The 23720-nt window shown below is 41.5% G+C and overlaps 2 protein-coding genes across 3 annotated transcripts; one reads left to right on the forward strand and one right to left on the reverse strand.

The window, feature by feature from the left end:
* Positions 1–716: 716 nt before the first annotated feature.
* On the reverse strand, positions 717–6403 carry isl2a (ISL LIM homeobox 2a). Of its 2 annotated transcripts, none has more exons than XM_042703448.1 (6): positions 6190–6403; positions 5566–5750; positions 4924–5186; positions 3826–4109; positions 3176–3343; positions 717–2682 (listed from the first exon to the last, which is right to left on the reverse strand). In XM_042703448.1, exons 2-6 carry the CDS (start codon positions 5736–5738, stop codon positions 2566–2568), a joined length of 1005 nt encoding a protein of 334 aa, XP_042559382.1. In that variant the 5' UTR covers positions 5739–5750; positions 6190–6403; the 3' UTR covers positions 717–2565. The 2 variants fall into 2 exon arrangements, with proteins under 2 accessions (XP_042559382.1, XP_012689053.1); XM_012833599.3 differs by having other exon boundaries at positions 5566–5755; positions 6190–6401.
* A 2577-nt stretch (positions 6404–8980) lies between these two features.
* Positions 8981–22907, forward strand: etfa (electron transfer flavoprotein subunit alpha). Its single transcript, XM_012833622.3, has 12 exons — positions 8981–9125; positions 10229–10378; positions 10616–10697; positions 10898–10980; positions 13108–13207; positions 14338–14448; positions 14781–14882; positions 15537–15605; positions 16893–16975; positions 20039–20104; positions 21083–21163; positions 22539–22907. The coding sequence occupies exons 1-12, from the start codon at positions 9087–9089 to the stop codon at positions 22569–22571; spliced, it is 999 nt and encodes a 332-aa protein (XP_012689076.2). The 5' UTR covers positions 8981–9086; the 3' UTR covers positions 22572–22907.
* The last annotated feature ends 813 nt before the right edge of the window (positions 22908–23720 follow it).

Below are 23720 nucleotides of genomic sequence, written 5' to 3' on the forward strand. Positions count from 1 at the left end.
AAACTTTCATTGAATGCCCTCATTACAAACCTGTAAGCTACTGTACTGTTACTTTATAATCGCCTCTTTGAGTCAGGTACCAAGTCTAATCTATTTCATGCACCTTTGCGCAATTTTGAAAGTCTGTGCAACACAGACTTAACAATCGTTCATAAGCGTGTCCACATGATGAAGTTTAATTAGAATAAGTTGTTGGCTTCCATTCTGTTGTCAATAGTAATCATCTAATTGAATGAGTATTATCATATGGATTTGTGTGGTTGTTTTAGCCACAGGCAGGACAGTCACTCACATTATTGTTGAGAAATTTAGTTAGCATATGCAATTTTGTCTTACCACCTTGTAATTCTTTCTACCGTGGATACAATTTAATGATCCATGTATCTTAGTGCACACCTCTCTTTAAAGTATAGCTAGAAACATTTTTGTATAGACAGGTCTTTCACTTGATGAATGGAATGGAATAAGCTTGGAATAAGTGTGTAGATTGTCATTCAACAACTGTATCTTATCTTATTACTATCTTAACTCCTCTGACTTGTTTCCGTCTACATTCCTGACATAACTCAATTAGTCGCCAATCAACATCTGTTATTGTGAGTTCAGATGATTTTCCCTATTTGCTTCTCCTGTGTTAAAATGTTAAATGGTGGTATGTGGCAATTTAAAACAATTACTTTCACAGGCGTTTCTGCCCGTATTTGGTGTAGTAGGCTATGTAATCACCCGAATTAATTCATTTTTAATCATCATCTTAATTTCAACGAAGCCATGTAAAATGAAATGGCCACGTTGACAAACGTCCCTGCTGCGTCCTTGGTGTATGGTTTGAGCACGATTTTCTCCATGAAATCTGGATGAGCATTGTTTGGTAGTTCATTCCCATCCGATCAGAAAGGTCGTACTGCTGAACAAATTGGAGAGGTCTGATATGTCAAGACGCTGCTTGACCTGAGCTCCCCATGTCCAGAGGCTATTCTAAGCGCCGGGTTGTGATCGGAATGAAAATAAACCAAAGACACGCAAGAGTGCGCTGGATGGGAGGGTGTCCCCTTTAGCGAAATCTCCAGCAAAAGAGAGGAGGGTTTGTTGTGGCTCCATTCAATGTATCATTTGCAGGTGATGCCAGGCGCAGATAAGAGGTCGCCGATCCTTGTCCTCTGTCTAGACTTATGCCTTTACAAGCAAAAAGGAATTGATCACAACAGGTTCGTAGGATAGGCACAATGGGCCGGTCAATATCCGCTCTATAACATGGAAATTGTCGGTAATGAGCGTTTAAATCACCATGAAATAAGTTTCCCTTTACAGTTTTCATAAATTCATACATCATAATGTATCTTCAATCAAAACCCTCATCTCTTTCCAATTATCCCAAACCTTTACCTAAGATTATAGTAAAAGTGTTTACTAAATGCACTTGATAAATTATATGTGCAAACCATATGTTTCTGTGACATATAAAGTACAAATTTCAGGCCCTCGACAAACCAGAGGTTTCGAAATACATTTTGAATTTTCGCCATAAAGTGAAAACATAAGATTGTGAAGCTATACGCCATTACATGCAATAACCTAGTCCTATTTCATACCCCATGCAGCCGGTGATTTCCACATAACAGCAGCAGGTATAAGAATAATCACTGGATGTGATCCACTGGCAGGTAAGCTAATTATAAATGCGGGCTATAGTATCGATGACCCTGAAAAATCACTTTAAGGCGCTTTGTATTGTTGTGAAGTCAGTCTTAAGCAAAGTATAATGGACACTGTTAACTCATTCACTAACATTTAATTCTATCCACACTTTCACTACTCCCTCTATTTGCCAGGTCTTTGGCATGTTGTTTACGGAAATGTGTAAATTAATTAACAGTCTTTCTATCTCTCAATAAAGTGATGACAAGAGGCTGTCCATATAAATGAGTAACATATCTTCTGAATATAGATGTCCATATGTTTGTCATGCAGAACTCCTCAGACATAAACAGAACTTAACAGAGTTTATTAAGTTCATTTCTTAATTCTGGTACGGACGGATGTCCTGACAATAAATAACAATAACTTACTTTTTTTCTTGAGAAGTTCAAACAATCAGTCTTCCATCCGATAAGATAAAATATTTTACAAGAGTCAGTTTTACACCATCTGCGGAGATCATGCGTTAAGGACAAATATGTCTCTCTCCTGCCTCAACGAAATTATTCACGTGTTGATAAATCTATACAATGATGGCCATTATTGAATACTGTTAAAACAGACTAAAAGAAGAAGAGTCTGGTTCGTAACCCAAATCAAAATATTTTGTTTGTATTCCTCGGGGTTTCTTCTGGTTTTGATGGATCCATGGAAATTACTTCAGATGTGATGCCACAGGTTATGAAACTCGAATTCGCCCGGGAAAGTCTCTCCGTGTTTTTGGCAAACTGTATCTTCACAATAAGATCCATCGTGAAGGTGTCATTTTATTAATCCTTTTTCCTTTTCGAGGTTGTGAGGTCATCTGTTCTCATGCAGGACGCGCGGGAGCATGCTGGGACGGGAGTCACCGGTGAGGGGCCGATCTCACGTCTCCACAGGACTCGGGACCATGCTGTTCGGAGTGTCCGGTAACTGCGACGACAGAGAAGTCACATCGCTGCCTGACGAATTGCCCAGGGAACCTGACTCTGAAAAGGACACCTATATGAGAGAGAGGTGAGGAATTAACACAGAATCCCTAACAATTCCCAACTTTTCATTCTGGCATACCTGCTGCTGTTATGTGGAAATGTTATGTGCTGCTGTTATGTGGAAATCACCAATTTACAGGTGAAGTGCGACAGAAATGTGTCTGACTGTTTCCACAAAGCTACATTTTATATTTCCAGATTTCCAGACACACTTTGGTTGGATGTTCTATTAGACTACAAAATGTTTCCTCTAATAATATAAGAAACATAAATATGATTCGATTATCAAACATATTATAGGCATAGGCTAAAAGCAATACAGACAACTTTGTCGTCCTGATAATTGTTTATTGACATTCGTGCTTAATTTTAAGATAGGTTAGGCTATATTTACAGTGTCTTTGTTACTGCTGTGGATTAAAGGCCTGTGACATTCAATACGTGAATTCATAACATGCACGTTTCTCCAATGTAGTGTCAGAGAGGGCCGGGATGTCCCTTACCAGTTGTTGGAAAGCGGGCTGGTCCAGGTCACTTTGTAAGGCAAACTCACTTAAGGCTTTCCATGGTGGCTGATAAGTTTGCACTTCTACTGGATTCCCTTGGACAGTGTTGTCATGTCTGATCGGACTGCCAGCAACCAGAGGCGTACCTGTTAGGCCCTGCAGATTCTGGAAGGGCAAGTGCATGAGATCAGTCTGCAAGAAAGCCTGAGAACGGGGAAAATATCCCATGGTGATATTAAATGTGTCTCCCTGGTACATATGTGCACACAGACATACAGACATATGCAGTCCGTAAAAGAAAAGGTCGGGGGAGCTTCTCACAATTTAGCACAAACTTGTCAGACTAACACACTCTGTCTCTCTCTCGAACGTGCACACACACACACACGCGGTCTTCATTATACCTAGATGTACGCCTATATCATTATACGTATTGACATGCTGGTATGAGTTTTGTTGATTGAATGTATTAACACGAATTCTGATTGTAGTCAAATTTGTTTTGATGTGCAATGTGTTACTTAAAGCTTCCAAAAACGAACCACCATAGGTATGCACATCCAACATTCTTTCGAGGAATTTCTGGCAACGGAAAAACCTGATTTTCGCAGTTGTTAGGTAGGAGAACAAGAATAACTTGCACTTACGGTTTTATCACTGTTATGCTGCAGTTGAAGTTGCTTCATGAGATTGGTTCTCTTCTTGTCTTTACAACGTTTGTTTTGGAACCAAACTCGTATAACCCGTGGGCTCAACCCGGTCATCTCAACTAACTGTTCTTTCATTAACGCATCCGGTCGAGGGTTTGCGTTGTAGCAGGTTCGGAGAGTGTGGAGCTGTTTCTCGTTCAGCACTGTCCGTACACGAGTGGTTTTCTCGGACTGTTTGTGACCGTGGTTCCGGTGTGTTGGCTGTCTTACTGGCACAGGCTCTGTAGAGTAGAACACTATTACCAACAAACTACTTCATTTTTTGTGTGCTGTTTGTAGGCCAACTCTTGCACCGTTTACATTTGTACACAAGGCAATTCACCGTGAATTGTATTTACAAACAATTAAATAATAAAAAATAAACAATAGTCCATACTAATACAAATCAGGCAACTGATGCAGGCTTAACTTTAATTCAGGTTTAGTTCTACATGCATTAATTTAGCCCCTTAAATACCGAGTTTATGACACTATAGCTATTTTTCTTGTTCTTTGAAAGACACGATGGTTTAAATCATGAGATTATGGTTAAACCAAGACATCAAATATTCACCAAAACAGTGCGTGAAATTGTCGCATGTGATCTGTTATTGCTACAGGAATTTCAGTAAAAAAACAACAGTTTTTATGTTTAATTTCGATTGTGCTATTATCCAGTCAAACAAACTGTAGATCATGGTGATTTATTTTTGACTGAACAGTTCAGTGAATGATCTAAAACATCATTAATCATACATTCTTGTGAATTGTGGGTTGGTCACCAACAGTAGGCTACAGATTAAATATAAGCCTACGTGAAAAATATCAAAGATATGGTATTATTGACATTACCCCACCTATCACACGGAGATTATCATGAGCAATAGGCCTATGTAAATATACTCCATTATCTATCCTCAATGCAAAATTAAATATAGGCCTGGACATAGCCTACAATACTATTTTTAAAGAGGAAATTCTTCTTCTTGTTATTGTTTTTATTAATGTTATTATTACTATTATTGTTGTTATTATTATTATAATTGTTGTACTGACCTGTCATGTGTACTGATCTGCTAGAGTGAATATTTCCGGGGCTGATGGGACTTCCTGCTGAGCTGCGCTCCATCAGTAAGCCATGATCAGCCCGGCACAGCAGTTCCTCGTCTCGCAACGAGAACTCGTCTCCGGGGAGGAGATGTCTGCTACACACGGAGCATCTGAAACACTCCATGTGATACACGTTGTCCCGGGCTCTCATGACGAGATCGCTGCTGCAAAAGCCGGTGTTACACTTTGCACACTTAATCCCGAACAACCTGGAAGAAGATAAATGTTGACCAAGGTAAATTGGTAATATTTCTAATAATGCTGATTGAACCATAATTGGTTAAATCATTAATAATTGTGAATCTTCAAAATAACGCTGTATAACAATAACTGTACAAGTTAGTCTACATTTTTGTTTTTGTTTTATTTGGACATGTAAGGGTCCAACAATTTGCCCCAAAATAAAATTGCCATTGTTTTGGCACAGGACACGTAATCTATGTTCTAGTTTCAACACGTTCCAATACATTTGATGCATATTTCTTTATTTTTTATTTATCTTGAAAGCTCTGCTTTTGAGAGGCCCTTTTCTAAATTCCAAAGCTCTGAAATCACAATTTCTTCGGGAAAGAGTAAGAAAACCCCTACCTTACGTAATCTCGTTTGCAGTAGGTCTTGCCATCTCGAACGAAGCAAGTGCATGTCTCATCCAGGTACTGGCTGCATTCCGCGCACTTCAAGCAAGCTGCATGCCACTCTAGGTCTGGGGAGACTCTTAGGATGTACTGGTCATGGATCTGACTTCCACAGCCGACACACATAGCGATTCCGGACTTCTCTGCGGAATGCACACATTAATGCTACCACCTGCACACCCTAATCCCTTGACACCGTCACTGACACCCCATGCATTTGAAGGCACACACATCTTTTGCAGTTTGGGTCAGTGTGTCCATATTTGATAGTTAATGTAATTTTACATTTGTCATTGCATGGGCCTCTGAGCATTAATCTTTCTTTCTTTTCTTATTAATGTTGCGTCGCGATCACATAGACTATCACTAAATCATATGAATGGAGACTATCGAAAAAAAGATTAAATGTGTTGTGCACCTATGAAATCTCTGCATTTAGGTCATAGGTGCATATGACTAAACAGTAGATGTTGTTCATTTGTCTTATGACTAAATGAACCATAAATCAATCACTTGTTAAAAACACAAACGACGTTCAACATTCAAGGCAGGTTATAAGGAAAGAAACAGGACTTACTTTTGGAATGATCCCCCATATCACCCAAGAAAGAAGAATGGAGAAGAATGTCCACCATACAGGAGGGATAGCACAGAGGGCGATAGATGAAGAAATGGAGTGGGAAACTGTCCCGTCCTTGGCTGACTAATAACTTCTACCCCAGCAGCGAGTAGCCTAGTGGGAAGAGCGACGTCCGACACGCAGCCTGACGTCACACACAAACTTGGATCCGAATACGCTTAGGGGCTGAGGAGGTTAGGCTATAGGCAGTACTGTATGGGCTATTTGCCGAGGAAATGACAACAGACAAACATTCATTCCATCTACAAGCTATCCTTGTTAAAGCAAATTTCAAAGCATTTCGATGACGTAGCCTATTTCTCGAACCGCCTCCTCTCCTTCTGCCTAGGATAGCATATGTCTTTGCACGAAGTACAGATAAAAATGATTGCCTGTTCATCAGTTCGTATATGAATTATTTTAGGCTACTAAAATGATTCTTGATAACATGATAAATGTATTCGGATACATGTAAGGGCATATAGTAGGCTGGGCTTCGTGAAATGTAAGATGAGTGCAAGCGCCTGTCTGGTGCGTTGTTTTATGTAGGCTACCAAAAATCTTTGCTCCATGTAGTCTAACTCTTGTGCCGGGTCCATGCAACACTTTTAACATCCATATGCTCTGACCGGGAGCCCCCTGCCGGCAAAGGCTTGTAAGTAAGCTTGAGACTGCAATCAGATATCAGGCTGAATGTTCCGCAACTGATGCGGCTTAAATCATTTTCATCTCATAAAATGTACTTTTTACGAAACCGTGGACATTTAGGCCAGTCAGATTGTCATTTATTTTCGCCATGAAATTGCGTGTTGACGTTGGATATTCAATCGGTTGGTAGTATTTTCCTTAAATTGTTTGTTTACCAGTAAAATAAGCTAACTTAGAATGTATATTCCTCTTAAACACTGAAGGAGAGAACTGTACATAGGTCATTAGAAAGAAATGCACAGCCCAGTTATTTGAAAGCCTCGTTTAGCCTACTCGTCGTGACCGTTAAGTCGAAACGAGAAGAAGGTTGCTTTCCTCAAGAGCAAAGTTTTGGGTAAATTAAAAGGTCCTTGTCAAATACTTGCTTTCCCGAAGGTTATGCTGTGATTGACCACAAAGAATTTATGTAGGTATATGATAGGCCTAGGTGACATAGCCTACCCTATCCCCTTTGTCACAAATATAGGCTACATGATGAACAACATGAAGGACTATTCTGTTAAATGACATGCAGAAACATGTAGTAAAATAGAAAAGCTATTTTCCAAAAACAGGCTGCAGTGCAAACCTGGTCGAATAGCCTATAACCTACATTCAAACGTAAACCTGGTCGAATAGCCTATAACCTACATTCAAACGCTAAATCTTCCCAGTCACAGTGCGTCGAGCGAATCACCTCTGACATTGACCCTCACCCGCAAATAAATGCATTTAGCATCCCTGAAGACTGGCCGGCAGTTTATAACTCCTCTGTTCAATGTGGTTTCGTTAATGTAATGTCTTTGCTGCCTACGGTAGCCTAAAATGTAATTGGTGTAGTTTTCTTTTAGCGTCGCAACATTATTCAGCCTTTAACCGAACTGGGTAGCCAATGCATTACGCATTTAATGGGCCATAGCCCGCTAAATATATATCTTTATTTCAATGTTCTCTGTTAAATTGTGGATAAACTAAAAAAAAGCCTAGATCGTAGGCGAGCCAGTTATGACACAAAACAATTTAAACAGGATAAGCTTGACACCACAAAACATTGAGGCTCCTCTTCCTGAAAATGTGTTATATTAAACATAATTCTTTATAGGTTATCTTAGAGATAAGAATTTATTTAGGTTAGCCGACACGAGGTTTGCTTCCCTGAGATAAAAGATAAAACGGAACAGAGGATATATCAGATATGGGAGCCTTTGATAACCTTAACCTGCATAGACTATTAGAACGCAAGTTGTCAAAATTGCCTTACCATTTAATTTTCAAGTTATCCAAAACTTAATCTTTTGGTCTGTTATAATTTTACGGGAAATATATTGAAATTACAATATTTGGCTTTAAGGAGTAGGCTAAATTATTCGTTTAAAGATAACACAATATGAGCTTATTACGACCTATCTAAAACGACGCACAGATAGGCCTGTATAGGCTATTGAGCTGCTGTGGATGACCTTTGATGGCACAGGCTAAGTAAGTAAGTAAAACCCGGGCTATAGGCTACACAAGACATGTCTTATATCATAAAATAAGCAAACATGAGTAGCTTGATTCTAATCTACTACCAAAGTTAGGTCTAATACACCGAATCACTTTATTGTAAAGTAAATGCAGGGCTATGGCATCCTATTACACAAAATATAACCCAACTCAAATCTGACCATAGTTTAAATGGGTTTTGTCTGCCCAATAGACTCCTCTTTCACGCCTCTCTGCTTAGGCATGCTTGCCCGTGTTGACAGTGATAGACACAGTAGGCTTTCATCTACACTGAGTAGACAGGGAGTAGGCTACATCCAAATACAAATAGACTCAGTTTTTAGCCTGTTACCCTCTCTTCACAAGGTTATGTTGAAACATAAAGGGGCAGCCTATCATTAGTAAAACCTTTCTTCTATGCCTCATAGGTAAGATTTAGCGCATTTCTTAATTTTATAGGATATTTTTATCAACCAATCCAAAATTCATAACATTGTCTCAAGGTTTCTTGGTTACATCCAACTTGGTGCGATTAAAGGCTGTCACCCTCATTTTGTGAAATATGGACAGGAAGTGACGACTAGCTTCGACCCTCTGGTCGCGAGAAACGCCCCTTTATTACAAAACTTGTGGTGTTGTCCAAGGGTTAGTGAACAGCAGGAAAGGGCAACTGGTCTGTCAACATGCTGAAAACATTAAACAGAACAAATTTGAGACACTTGGTGAGTAACATTAATGTATTCAGGTGACGATATTGTTCAGGAGTTACCGCATTGGAGATGAAGTCGTACACGTTGCAAGGTTCTGGTTGGTAGCTAACGTTAGCTAGCTTGACTCCAAATTCTATGTAATCGCTAGGCAATGACCTCAGTTTAATAGCTAGCAACTGACTTGTAAAGACAGCTAACGCTAGTTTAGATGGCATGGAGTAAATGCTATGTCATAACGTATATGGTAGCTAGTGATAGCTGGGTTACTTTCCATCAGTTTTAATGTCTACCGTAACAGATTATAATGAATTTCTCTCCAATTAACTTAGCGATAGGTTTCTTGCTAACGGTTAGCAAAATAACGCTACACCTTATAGCTGACGCCTGCTAGCTAACGTTAGCTTGTCAACTCAGTTGTGCAGAACTAGCTGGGGTAATTTGAGTAGTTAGTAGTTTTGGTCAGGTTGGTAACATTTAAGTTTGCACATGATATGCAGTTTTGGCTACAAGACTAACTAAATGAGTTGCTAGCTGGCTAACCACCATGATCCAAGTTTATGCAAAATGTAAACAGTGTCTTATTGAGGAGTCGGTTTCGTAACCATACACATTGCCCTCGTGTCATTATTGACTCAATACGTTACAAGCCTAAGAAAATGCTTGTCAGTGGTTATATTATTGTGCTTCATGCGGTCTTTACTCCTCTGTGTGGAAAAAGTATTGGTCCCAGACAGCTAAACAGCTGCTTATTTAGTTATGTTATGTATGTTATGTATATGTCACATGTTATGTCGTTCAGTCTCGTTGCAATAACCAACTGCTAGCTAGTTGGAACCAGAAAAATACATTCTGGTTTCAAGCAGTGTGACCAGGTTGTGTTGGGTATTAGAACTACCCGAACTTGGGTTATTTAACTTTGAACTTGATTGAATATGTCTTTTTAATGTTTTTGATATTTATCTGTTTTCTAATGTCTGTTTTTAATGTTTTGTAAGTAGCTTTGTACAAAAGCGTCTGTTAAATACTATAACTATATTTGATTTTGTTTCTACGTCTAAGGGGGGTAGGGCTATAGAGTGCACTCCTATTAGCTAACTGTTCGACCTTTCACCTAGACTGGTCTCATCCAGCGATTCCAGAGTACGCTGGTCGTCGCAGAACACAACAATGACACTCTGATACCCATTACTCTGAACACCATCACTGCTGCCACCAAGCTAGGGGGTGAGGTGACCTGCTTGATTGCCGGAACAAATTGTGCAAAGGTACGGTTTGTTGACCTGAAGTGTACGTGTTTTTGTGTAAAGGAAGTTCTTGATGTAATAAAAGCATACTTCCATGATTGGATGATTTCTGACATTCACAGATAACTGTAGTTTGCTGTTCTTGTGATATCCACTAGCACCATTTTAGATAATCAATAATTGTTCAAATTATAAAATCTTAGTGTCCACACTTTTGGAACAGCAACCCCAATCTGAAAGGTATTTTTTGTTTCACAGGTTGCTGAGCAACTCTCCAAAGTCAAGGGTGTGCATAAGATTTTGGTGGCCCAGAATGACGCATTTAAAGGAGCATTGCCAGGTAAGTCATGTGTAGCCAAGCACAAGGGACATCCATGGCTCACTTGTTATGATGCATCAATTTTGTGAAGCAATGTTGTGGTGTTAAGATTTTAAATATCACACATATGTACTGTGATCAGGTACTTGAGGTGAACATGTGTTGAACAACAGAATATGTGTTTGTGTAGCTAGCATGATGTTCGTTTTGTAACATTTCAGAGGAGTTGACCCCACTGATCCTGGCAACACAAAAGCAGTTCAATTTCACTCACATCTGCGCTGGTGCCTCTGCCTTTGGAAAAGTAAGACACCATCCTACATCTTTTATTTTTTTATTTCTCTTTCAAACTAATCAGATTTGTCGTCTCTCTGGCTTTAGTCCTGCAAATGCACGCAGCTTTGTGACTTCTTCAAGTGGTGCTGGAACTAATCTTTATGATAATCAAGCCTTGTGCTTACATATCTGAAAGAAAATAGCTTTATTAATATTTTTGTAGTTGCATTTGCACACCTAGGTACCAGGGCTGGGCTAGTAGCAGCACTGCTGAAATGGCATGACGAAACATACCTTTACATTCTTTAGCAAGCTAAAGATATAGTCACCTCTCTTACCAAGGCCCCTTCTCCCCTGATGGCTCAGTTTGGCTGGACGGCCAGCGATAGGAGGGAGTCGTAGTTGTTCCAAACTACTCCCATTTAAGAATTGTGGCGGTCACTGTGCCATTGGGAACCTTCAGTGCAGCAGACATTTTCTTCGTAGCCTTTCGATCTGTGCCTTACACAATCCTGTCTCTGAGCCCTGCAGGCAGTTCCATCGACCTCATGGCTTGCTTTTTTGTTCTGATATGCACCTCAGCAGTGAGACCTTATAGACAGATGTGTGCCTTTCCAAATCACGTCCAATCAATTGAATTTACCATAAAGGTGTAGAAACATCTCAAAGATAATCTAAAGAAATGGGAGGAGCAAAATTTTAAGTTTAAAAATTCTAAAATCCTCTTTTCCCTTTGTCATTGGGTATTGAGAGTAGATTGAAGAGAGAAACAATTAATTTAAAGATTTTAGCAAAAGGCTACAGCATAACAAAATGTGAAATCTCTGAATGCACTGCATAATGGCAGCTATGTGTATACCGGGCAGCACGGTGGCTCAGTGGTTAGCACTGTCGCCTCACAGCAGGAAGGCCCAGGTCGTTCCAGGTCCTTTCTGTGTGGAGTTTGCATGTTCTCCCCGTGCCTGCGTGGGTTTACTCCGGGTACTCCGGTTTCCCCCACCATCATAAAGACATGCACCGCATCGTATGGATATGAATGAATGTTGGTGGTGGTCGGAGGGGCCGTAGGCGCTGATTGGCAGCCACGCTTCTGTCAGTCTGCCCCAGGGTGGTTACTGATGTAGCTTACCACCACCGGTATGACTGTGTATGAATGACTACTGGACTCTGTAAAGCTTTGGGTATTTAGAGAAGCGCTATATAAGATTGAATTGCTTGATTGATTGATTGACTATGTAACAGCGGTAAACTGTACTTCTCTCAAAGTGATTGGTCCCCTTGGGATATTGTACCTGGGTGTGCAAATGCAATTACAAAAAAAAATATTAATAAAGCTATTTGCTTTCAGAGATGTTAGCGCAAGTCTTTATCATAAAGATTAGTTACTGCACCACTTGAAGTCACAAATTCCATGAATTGCCAACTTTTTTCATTGGTTGGAGCTGGACCTTTTAATCAAATGGAAAAGCCTTTCCCTCCACCAGTTGCTTCTGTTGTGAACTGAAATTAATTCAGTGTCTTTTTCCACTTCCCACTGTCTGCTCCGGCTCTCGGAGGGTGATGTCTGCATATAGTGATGCATAATTCACTTGGTAATCTGTCATTCCAGAGACAAACTGTCAGATTGTGGATCTAATGGTATTTAAATTGAATTGTAAGTGCATTAAAACAGTATCTTGTGTAGAACAGCCTCAGACCAAACAGACAGATTAGTCTAAATTCCCCCCTACGGATAGGACACAGCTTAAGTGAAGGTTCTCAAAGCAATGGGTTCGGTTTCATATTTATTGGTAGTTCAAATTCTTAGATTACTGCCATTTGGACATTTCTCACTTAGAGCCTTTTCAGGGCATGGGGTTGGGTGTAATGTCATTACACAATAGTATTAACTTCTCAATGCATCCTTCTTAACGGCAGTGTATGGATAAGTTGAGACAGCCTTTTTTGTGGTTGTTTATAAAGTATGAATATATTCTGTTATCTTTGATGTGGTTAATAATGTCTTGGTGCATTCGTGGTGTGTGTGGGGGGGCGTGCGGGTTATAGTTGCGGGTTATAGTGAGAATTTTACAGCCGTAATGTCGTTTATTGGAGCAGTTTATCCTTCTGCCTCTGAGGACTTGGACTGAGGAACTTTGTTGTTGTTGTTTTTCAGAACCTTCTTCCCAGAGTAGCTGCCAAGCTTGATGTCGCTCCTATCTCTGACATCATTGAGATCAAGTCCCAAGACACCTTTGTAAGGACCATCTATGCAGGTAAAAAACCAAGAAAAAGAAAAGAACTACAGCCCTCATGTGTCTTTGTACTAGTCTGGATTGTGCAATGGTTATGAAATGAAACCCAGATTTTGTTTCTCAATATTTGTTCAGCACTAACCGATTTCAAGTTCTAACTGGTTGGAAGCAGAAATCACATGTTGCAATGGTCAGACATCAAAACAAGACACATTGTGTCCCTTCTAGTACTATTTTATACTTATGTAGCCTCTGAAGCCTATACTATCTCTTGCATACTAAAGTCTTGCAGAAGCACAGCAAACATTTGTATGTGGATCTGCTTTCTTGTGTGAAACTTTGTATATCTTGTAAAACTATTGAAGTTGTTAAATGAATACAGACGTCTGAATGGAGCTACGCAGTGCTTTGTTGTGAGGATGAGATTTTTAAAATGATCTGCCACGGCCACAGATGTTGTATATCCCACACAAACAATCTTGAGCCCTCTCTTCTGTGAACATGCACTGGATTTGCTTTCAGCTAGGATTTAAGAAAAGTTTTCTGGCGCAGCGTACGTTCTTAGTGCATTTGACCAGCAGTTCTCATGCTGTAGATGAGATCAACATGCAGTAAATCCATGTGTGTGCCTGTGAATTACACTGCCTGCACCAAGCCCAAATTGAGCTCTCATGAATTGTTTTATTGGTAAGCCCAAGGGCTCAGTGACATTTTCCATACCTAAGCAATAATTATGTCCCCAAAGCCTCTTCTTCCCATCAAATTTATAAAAATACATGAATTGTCAAATAGCTCCAAATGATATTAACTACTTAATTTTTGGCAAGCATGGTAGACTGTAAGGAGAAATGTGAGTCAGCCCTTGGGTTTCTGTGAAACCCGGTTTGAATGCATTTGCAGTGGGAAGCACAAATCAGTCTAGTCCCACGTCACCATACATTTTCTTTTCTTCATTATTGATTTGAGTCATATGCTGCTGGCATTTTTCATTTTATGTTTTGGCACATTATATGGCATTTATGCACGGATCAGGTGTATAATCTGCCTCTTCATCTGGTGGTTGTTGAGCACGGAGCTCAGTATTTTGCAGAAGCACTACATTTTTTGCGCTGAAACCTGAAAGACAAATAGTTGTTGTTTTTCCTTCGCAGGGAATGCCCTTAGCACAGTCAAGTGCAATGAGAGCGTCAAGATCCTGACGGTCAGAGGAACGTCGTTCGAGCCTGCTGAAGTGGAGGGTGGCAGCGCAACGTCCGAGGAAGGTGAGCTGCCGGACCGAACAGTAATCTACATACAGACCCAGGGAGAGTTGGGAACATCTGCTTTGAGTTGCCCTGCAGCCTCACAGTTAGCTATTTTCCCCAGCTGAGGTGCTGCATGCTACCTAGTCTTTGAATTGAGAACTGTGTATACTCGGCATATACATGACCCGGCCTATAGGATTTAATAGACTTGCTTGTTTAAAAGTTGGTTTTAATAGATCGTAAAGTCAAAGTCAACAGAAAAGTTTTAAGACCTGAACATGTGTGTAAGGCTCTGGTTTAACAGGCTCCTTTGATGGCCGTCTTGTGTTATCGTCTTGATGCTTCTGCAGTGTCTCCGTCCTCTCCTGTCGGAGTGTCAGTGTGGCTGGAACAGAGTCTGTCCAAGAGCGACCGGCCAGACCTCGCCAGCGCCAAAGTGGTTGTCTCTGGAGGTAGGAGCTCCCTTCATCAATAGTCCCAGGACAAAATAAACCAAAAAACTAACAGATTGCAGCTAAGCTGCAACTGGCCGAAAAACGATAGTACTAAAGTAATATTATGTACATAAATGAGACATTAACAGATTTTGAGAGATTTGAATAAATGTTTTGGCCTAGAGTAGTTTATGTGGTATTGCATTTACATATTGTACAATTAATCATTGTGGGAATATATGAATATGGGGAATTGCAATGTTAGAGTAACAAAATATGAATGAAATGAAATGGCATTTGAAAAGGTGATCTAGTGTGGCGAATTCTGGGAGAAGGTCTGATTGAAATTGCCATTGAGAATTGAAAACAGTGTCATCACTTTTATATCAGATTTCAGCGTGTCATTGATGATATGTCAGCGTTTATGTTTATATGAATTGAATGCATATCTGGGTGTTTGTTATTCATTTAGCTATTGCATCAAATGAAAAGAAAATCTCATTACATTTGAAAATGGATCCAATGTGTGTGTGTCATATTGACAAATGACCAGTCTGATCAGGAAAGCAGAAATCAATTTTCGGTGATTGCCAGGCCTTATTGATTTGAAGGGAATCCTACTCGTGTCAAACCGAAACCTAACCTGTGTGTGTCATCCTTTGCTCATAACAGGCAGAGGTCTGAAGAGTGGGGACAACTTCAAGCTGCTCTATGACCTTGCTGATAAACTCAATGCCGCAGGTACTCGTCAGATCAATTATCTTTACTTTTCACTCCACCCTACCGGTAATAAATAAGGAAATTCAGGAAGAAACAACTGCATTGGACCTATACAATAGGTGTGACGTCACAACAACACATATCTTACTTCCGGGGGGATAACGTCGCCCCTGTATCAAAGTCGTAGTGACTGAGATCGCTACAATATCCAACTTAACGATGAACGATTTTCAGGACTATTTGTAGCTTTCCACTTATCTGTCTGAACATAAAAATTTCCCTACGGGATTAATAAAGTACCTATCTATCTATCTTATTGACAGTATTGAAAACTTTGTCATTGTAGATGAGCAGTTTTGAGGATTTGTGAGCAAGCAGAGTTGACAGCAGAAAGGTAAATGTTGGATAAAGCAAACATTAAGATTTCTTATCAGTTAAATACTGATTGTTTCATATACATCAAGTTAGTCTGCAATTGAACAAAGACACTTTTTTGACAGTGAAAATGAGGGACCAGACAGAGCAGATCACGCTACTGTGTGTGGTTTGTTTATTTACAACAACGGGACTAGCACTCTCACGCTAGCAAGCTTGCACGTTATGCTTCCCAACAGCTATTAGGGCTGAATGATTTGGGAAAATAATCTAATTGCGATTTTTCCCCCCCCCAATATTGCGATTGCGATTCAATTTGCGATTTTTTTTATTTAATCCTCTTTTCTTTTTTTTTACCACGTTGTAATCGCGGTTAGAAAATCGTGTTTTATCACATCGCGATTTTATCGCAAATGCAATTAATCGTTCAGCCCTAACAGCAACCCAACAAAAATGTTTTATAAATGACCTGTGAGAAAATGTCTTCCGCAAATCCGGTCATGAGTGGTTGGTTGCCAGCCTGTCCACAGTTTAGTAATGTTAGATGCAGCGAGACCGCCCGGTAAACGTACTACAGCTGGATCTGTGCTAACGTTATCCACCCGTCTTAAAGTAACACTATGGAGTTTCTGGAGCCGCCAGGTAGGAGGCTACTTTCTGATGGACTATTTAGTAACTTATTTGCTCTCTTGCTTTGTCTTGTGTTGCACTTGCTTGATGTTTGACTTAGTGGTAAACCGTTTGACCTGACAAACACGAATAGCTAAATTAAACTCCTGTCCAAAAATAACTGTAGTTTAGAAATGTAAAGACTTCCCAGAAATACAAATGGTTTATGTATAGTTTGCATATGCATTTACAGGTGTAACCCTAGTGCTGATTGTAGGGTAAGGACTTGAACATGCTGATCCCCTCTCCTTGGTCTGTCCACAGTGGGAGCCTCTAGAGCAGCCGTGGATGCTGGCTATGTCCCCAACGACATGCAGGTGGGACAGACGGGGAAGATCGTGGCTCCGGTAAATGACACAGACCCTCACACACCCTCTTACACCACTTATAGACTCTATCTGTCTTTACACCCAACCACCGCCCCCCCCCCCCAACTCAGACTGACTTTAGTATATCTCTGCCCCACACATGTTATTGTGGAGGAGGAGAGGACATCTCTAAACGCTTCAGCTGTAATGAGAAGTGAGACTGATTCCTTTGGAAGGTTATCAGCTCTGGTTATCCTTCAAAATCAATCTGCTTTGTCTTGAGTCGCTGATAAATGGCCTCCCATTCACTGCAAACAACACGGTTCTTTTTTTTTTTTTTTCTTCTGTGGTGGGTGAGTCTGATAAAGATGGATCCTTGTTGCCCTTTGAAAAGGTTAATTTTCCATTATCCGCTTCAAGTGGGACCTCCCTACTGTCATTATCCACACATTAGGGCGGCCCAGACCTGCTGAAATGCAGTTAATGGCACATTGGAGGTCTTAAATGATTTACCAGGACCCATTAGTGCACCGACTGCCCTGATTGTCTGCCCAGAGCTCCAACCAGGCAATTTAGCCCAAACCCAAGCCTCTCTTAAATGTTTTGACAAGCTTGTCACATGTGGGGCTGTTGTGCATTCATGTGTATGCAAAAACAAACAACACCATCATGAAATGGCTGTTCTCATACTGAACTACGCTAGAAATACTCTTTCTGACTTTATTATTGTTATTTTTGGCTGACCGGCTTAGAATTTTATGAAATGTTATTATATTAAAAAAATTCCGCGTACAGACTTGGACAGATATAAGTCTGGTGGATGTTGATGTCACTTGGAAAGACCAGGTCACTCATTTTGGAGATGGTTTGGAAGTAAAAATTAAGCTTCCACCTGATAGATTTTAGAATCAAGGTGTCCCCCAAATTGTCAAACACATATATACTTGTCCATGTATCCTAGTCATCTTTCAATGAACTTCAGTTAGTAAGACTTGTTATCATGAAATTAAATGCTTAGATCATAGAGTATGTTGTGGTTGATGTGAATTTAGTCCATGCCTGTTTCAGCTGAAAGCCCAACTCCCTTTCTCTTGATAGTCTTTTGTGGTAAATGCCACCTGCCAGCAGAAAGTGAATTGAGTTTACGTCTGTTCTAAAGACCACAGCCGTGTCTGGAGCATTTTTCCCTTTTGTAATGTAAGCTGATTTGGGGGGGGGGGGGGGTGGTTCCTGCAGGAGGATAGAGGTCGGAATGGTCCACATTTGGACAACAGCTTGGGAATGTTATGGATAGGTTGTTGTAATGTTATCTGTGGTTGTTTGTGTCAGCCACCTCCCACCCCCTATACCCCCTGTTGAGGTGAACAATGGCTGTCCTTCTGGAGGCCCAATCTGTCCACTTGTTTGGAATTTGTTATTCACACCTCTGGAATATGAGCGTGCAACTGCCGTGGAATCTCGAGTTACATTTCTGACCTCTTTACGAGCGGGGCAGTAGGTGGGTCGGCTACATATGGCGATGCACGGAAAAAGTTACTTCCGGATCTCACGTTGGAACAGACCAAAGTCCCTTCTCTTCTCTCCTGCTCCTACTGCCTCAGCATGTCTTGCATGATGGAGGATGATTTAGAGAGATATATGTGGAGCAGGCCACCATGTATGGCGTGCCACGACTTCTTTCTTTCTCTCTCTTCTTGGCTTCTTTCCCCCAACTTGCTAGCATTTCATTTCCCCCAAGATCGAGCAAGGCCCTGTTCGACTGGCGGTGGCGGCGGCAGTAGCAGTGAGCGCCCTGCTCTGCTCTGCAGCTCAGTTGTAGTACCAGGCCTGGCTTTTAGGCTCCGGCAGACTCGTGTTCACAAATTGATGCTCTGCTCCTCGGAGGCCGGCGCAGCCACATTAAACAGCACTGAAATATTCATATGGAAGTGCATTAAGCAGAGAGCTACTGATGTGCTGCCTCCCAAGGGGGAAGGGAATGAGAGGTTGGGGTGGGGTTGGGGGTGAGGAGGGCAGGGAGGAGTGAAGGGCTGTGTGGGTGGATGGGTGAGCGGGAGTAGAGTAAAGCAGCGGGGAGAAGGAGGGGAGTCAGACACTAAGCGCTCCTCTTTGAACTAATTGCGTGGCCAGGCTGACCTCAAGGCCTTGGAAACGCTGTCATCAGGAGACCTCTCATTGGTGCTTGTTTGCTGTGCACTCACTGGACTGGGTTGGTGGGGCAGGGTGCCAGAAAGTGTCAGAGGGGATTGCTTGACGGTCAACCCTCAACTTGACCTACCATTTCCTTTTTTCCCCCTTTTAAAAGTATGACAACTGTTTATGATGGTATCAATGTTAAATGTGAATCACTGATATTTCTAAAGAAGTTGCGTTGTCTATTGATAGCTGACATGTCCAATTAACCACATGGCATTTTTCAGTGACAGAGGGGTCTTTAAGAACGAGCAGCAGACAGACAGGTTTTCAGCATAAAGGTGAAGCAGACAGACAGACAGACAGACAGACAGACAGACAGACAGACAGACAGACAGACAGACAGACAGACAGACAGACAGACAGACAGACACTTTTCATCTCGGAAACCAACCCATGAGTTTTTAATCCGGTCTGTGGCAGACAACCGTCTCCTGTGGCTCCGTCCCGAGTGTTTCCAGCAAGCATTTGCTATTAAATGACTACTGTAGGTGCAAAGCACATTTGCCACGGATGACATCCGGCCACGGAGAAACACTGATTCAGTGGAGCAGGCTCGTTTTGCTCGGCGTCCGTGGTACATGAGAGAGGAGAACAGGGGCTGAACCCCGCTAATTGAACCCTGGCACATTTTGTAGCTGCCATAATGTTGCCTCGGGCACCGAGCAATTAAGGCAGTTCTCAACACGGCCCTGAATCATCTTTAATTAGGTCGCTCAAGTACTCATTAAGCGAGGCTTTTAAAAATCACTTTGAGAGATAACCAGATTATGACCAATGCCGGAATAACTTTATTTGGGTTAAATTAGGTTCAGTTGAGAGGTTTTTCAGATGTGTTGTAAAGCATGGAGAAAATGTCTTTGTTTTATGTGGAATATTCACTTAACGTTTGCTTTGCTTCTTTTTTAGGAGCTGTACATCGCTGTGGGCATCTCAGGAGCTATCCAACATCTGGCTGGAATGAAGGACAGCAAGGTATTATACACAGTAAACAATCACCATTAAAAATCAAACTCAGGAATCTGAAAGGACAGTCTGAAAGCTTGTTTTTTAAATACTTCTACAAAGCACCATCTGGAAATGTTGAGATGATACAGCTTTTGTTGTTTTACCTCCACACATAGCTTTAAAATCAAACTGCAAGGTTAAACTGCCAGCCTTCAGTGTTGGTTTGAGTGTGTCTGCATCCATGTTGAGCATCCATGTTTCTTTGTAGGAACTGCAGTTTTTTTGTATTTGGTAAATACAAGAAATGTGTCAATGTCCGAGCACTTACGAACTGCACTGAAAGTGGCTGTGAAGTGAAAGCTCCTGTTGTCGCCATGCCAACAGTCTGTTTTTCTGGAGCGTTGAGATTGTGGCAGGAGCGCGCTCCCTCTCATGTGCCTATGCTTGTACTTCCTGCTTGTGCATCCACGACTGAAAGAGACGAAAGGGAGCAGTGTGATGTTTTTGCTTTTTTTTTGTGTGTGTGTGTGTGTGTGTGTGTGTGTCTGTGTGTCTAACTACAATGTATAATTCATCTGCGTTTTCTCCTTAACCCTGCCCCAGCCGCAGACTCTCTGTTTTATGCCATCACGATCCATCAGACCATTCGCCTCTAAAGAGTGGTCCCTGAGATTCACTTACAGGCTCCTCCATATGTTTCCATAAACTTAAGCCATTTCCCCCATCCTCTTAGTGACTACATTTATTGTAAGACACAGATCTGTTGTCCACCCCCCTCAAGTCTTCATCTTTTCCAAATCTGTTCTTTCTGTTATTTGACTTGACCTCTCTCTCTCTCTCTCTCTCTCTCTAGTTCTCGCTGAGTTGTTTTGACTTCATCTCTTTGGTTGCACATTGTGACCAATGACTCGCCATAGTGAAAGTCCTGCCTTGTACTTGTTTTGGCACATTTGTCCCACAAAAGTGTGAAACCAGTTTTTTTTCTTCTTCCCACTCTTTCCCCAGACCATTGTAGCCATCAACAAGGACCCAGAGGCGCCCATTTTCCAGGTGGCTGACTACGGCCTGATTGCTGATCTCTTCAAGGTGAGCAATCTGTGCATAGGGAGGGTTTATTTCCCTCTCTCTTTTCTTTTGTGTCATTTTTTCTCCATCACCATACATCTATAAAACCATCTTAGGCCACAGCAGAAGTTACCTCAAACATGTCTGAATTAATAGCACCCTCCCTCAATCCAGACCCATCCATCATGCCAAAACGACTGAAAGATTTTCTCTTAATAGGCTCCTGGCCAAAAGACTCAGGCCGTTTCCAAAGGCTCCAGCAGAAAAATAATAGAATACCATGTTCAGTATTTCCCTGATAAATTTTGCACGACGCATTATTCCACCTAATGGAAATGTGTGTCTGTTAAATTATTGAGGCCCTGAATTAATCAGCGGAGAGTTGGGGCAGCATTGCAGACTACTCCTGAGAGAGAGAGAAAGAAATGGAGAGATAGAAAGAGAGGAGAGATGGAATGAAGAGGGGGATGGGAAGAAGGAGAGCGAGCAGGAAAGAGAAGAAGAGAAAACATGAGGGTGCAAGCAAGAGAAGGAGAGAAGGGAAAGAGACAGATAAAAAATAAAGACCACTCCTTTGACCCTATGAGTAATTGATAGTTAACATGAGAGACTGGGTGTTGGTTTTCACCTGGGTTTGTTGCTGGCACCGCTCACCAAACCTTTTACATGCTCGGTCGGTTCTGCGGTTTTAGGGTGGTACGGCGGCACAGGGTGCCAGGCTGCTGGCTCCTACCTGCAGCGGCGACAGCCTGTAAGAGTAGCCGCCTTTATTTGCCCGTGTTTGTCCTGTCCCTTATGTTTTATTCAGTGGTGCTGGGTACACAGCGTGGGCCCAGGTGTTTGAGTAAAGTCTACGAAAGTGATTGGTAATGATAGCCAATTGCAGAGGAGCTGTGACCTGCCTGTTATCGGCTTACGTGTGATCACTCCTCAGATAGCTGATTAATATGGATTGGCTTTCTCCTTTTCCTCCTGCCTCGGAAACCGATCCCGGTGATCACGTTATAGCGTGATGATAAAGTTTCTCAGCTGATTCTCACAGCATGATGCCGTAACTAGTGCCTTTACCGCACCCCCAAACCACCCCCCCCCCCCCCCCCCTCCAAGGCTGTGGGTTGTTTTAGCCTAGTGCTAGGCTATCAAGGTTGCGGGCTGCATTTGAATCCTAATTAATTCGGACGCTTTGTGCGAGGCGAACTAAAGCCTGGCTGCGGTTTCATCCGAGCTCGCTCAGGTCATTCCCACACTTAAACTTTATTTGTAGGAGAGTGGAGAATTCAATACGCCGTCTGACCACCTGTGTTCTGCTGCAGACAGACATGGTGGCTTGAACCCTTTTTTTTTTTTAAATGCCCTTTTCCCCCTTTTCCTCTCTCACCCCCCTCCTCCACCACAGGCTGTTCCAGAGTTGACTGCAGCGCTCAAGTGATCCGCGCCCAGCTCCTCCGCCGGCTCATTCTCTCTCCCTGGGGAGAGGAAGAGAAGACCGACCATTAAGTCAACGCTAAACCAGGATACAAGCAACGTTTGCCTTAAAGAGCCGCTCTAGTGAAAGGGGTGAAATTTGCAACCTTCATGCTGTCAGTCTGCAGAAAAACCACAGAGTCACCGCTCCTTTCTCCAGCACAGCCAGTCAAAACAGCATATCAGCAGAGCAGGAAAAAAAGAGCCTTTCACCTGTTGTGGCTTCTAACTTGTCTTGTTACATATTTTGTAACTTGTAATTAGATTGATGTCGCTTTGATAAAGATGAGTGTCCAAACTCTTTCCCAAGTCTGAGCCCTTATTTCTGAACTCGTCTCCATTAGATTTGACTGGCAATTCAGGTACGCATTTTTCTGGGTTACATAAGACAGAAAGATTATTTCATTTCATAAAAGAAATCCTTGTTTTTGTAGTCCTGTAATAATAAAGAGTCTATGACCTAATTGTGTAGCAAATGATGTTGTAATGAATTATATTTGATTTATATATACCATTGTGCTGGTATTTTACTAACCTTGTTTTATCCTATATACACACACGGTATACTCCGTGGTGTAGAGGCATAACAAATATACCTGGGTCTTGTCACATTTGAAAATCTACTGAAGCCATCAACTGTGGATGATAATAATGTGGTTGTTTATACAGTAAAAAACGCTTATCAAGGTCATGAATTTATCAACTTTTATTTGCTTGACAAGAACTTTGTTCTGCAGTTGAACTCCTTTTGTAATTGATTTTACAAAAAATGCTTATCAACAACACAGGGTTAGTCAGCCTTTAATCAAAAAGCAGGTAAATCTTCTCCAAAGGGTCATGCTATAGGGTTAAAGTTAGGGTTATGGCAACATTCTTTCCTCACTTCCCTTAAAAATCCACCAGAAACACTTTTCCTCCTGAAAAGTCCTCACGATCATTCAAATTCCTGGTTTAAAAATACTTGAGTGAGCACTTTTTTTTTCTTTCTCTTATAATTTGAATACAAACGTTAGCATCAGTAATGTAGAAAGGCAAAGGTAAGAAACCGGCTGAGATCACAGCCCCACACACATTTGAACACAGATCAAATGTACCCTGCAGCAGTTGGAGTCGG

Source organism: Clupea harengus, chromosome 3 (genome assembly GCF_900700415.2).
Source record: "Clupea harengus chromosome 3, Ch_v2.0.2, whole genome shotgun sequence".
NCBI classification, from domain to species: Eukaryota; Metazoa; Chordata; class Actinopteri; order Clupeiformes; family Clupeidae; genus Clupea; species Clupea harengus.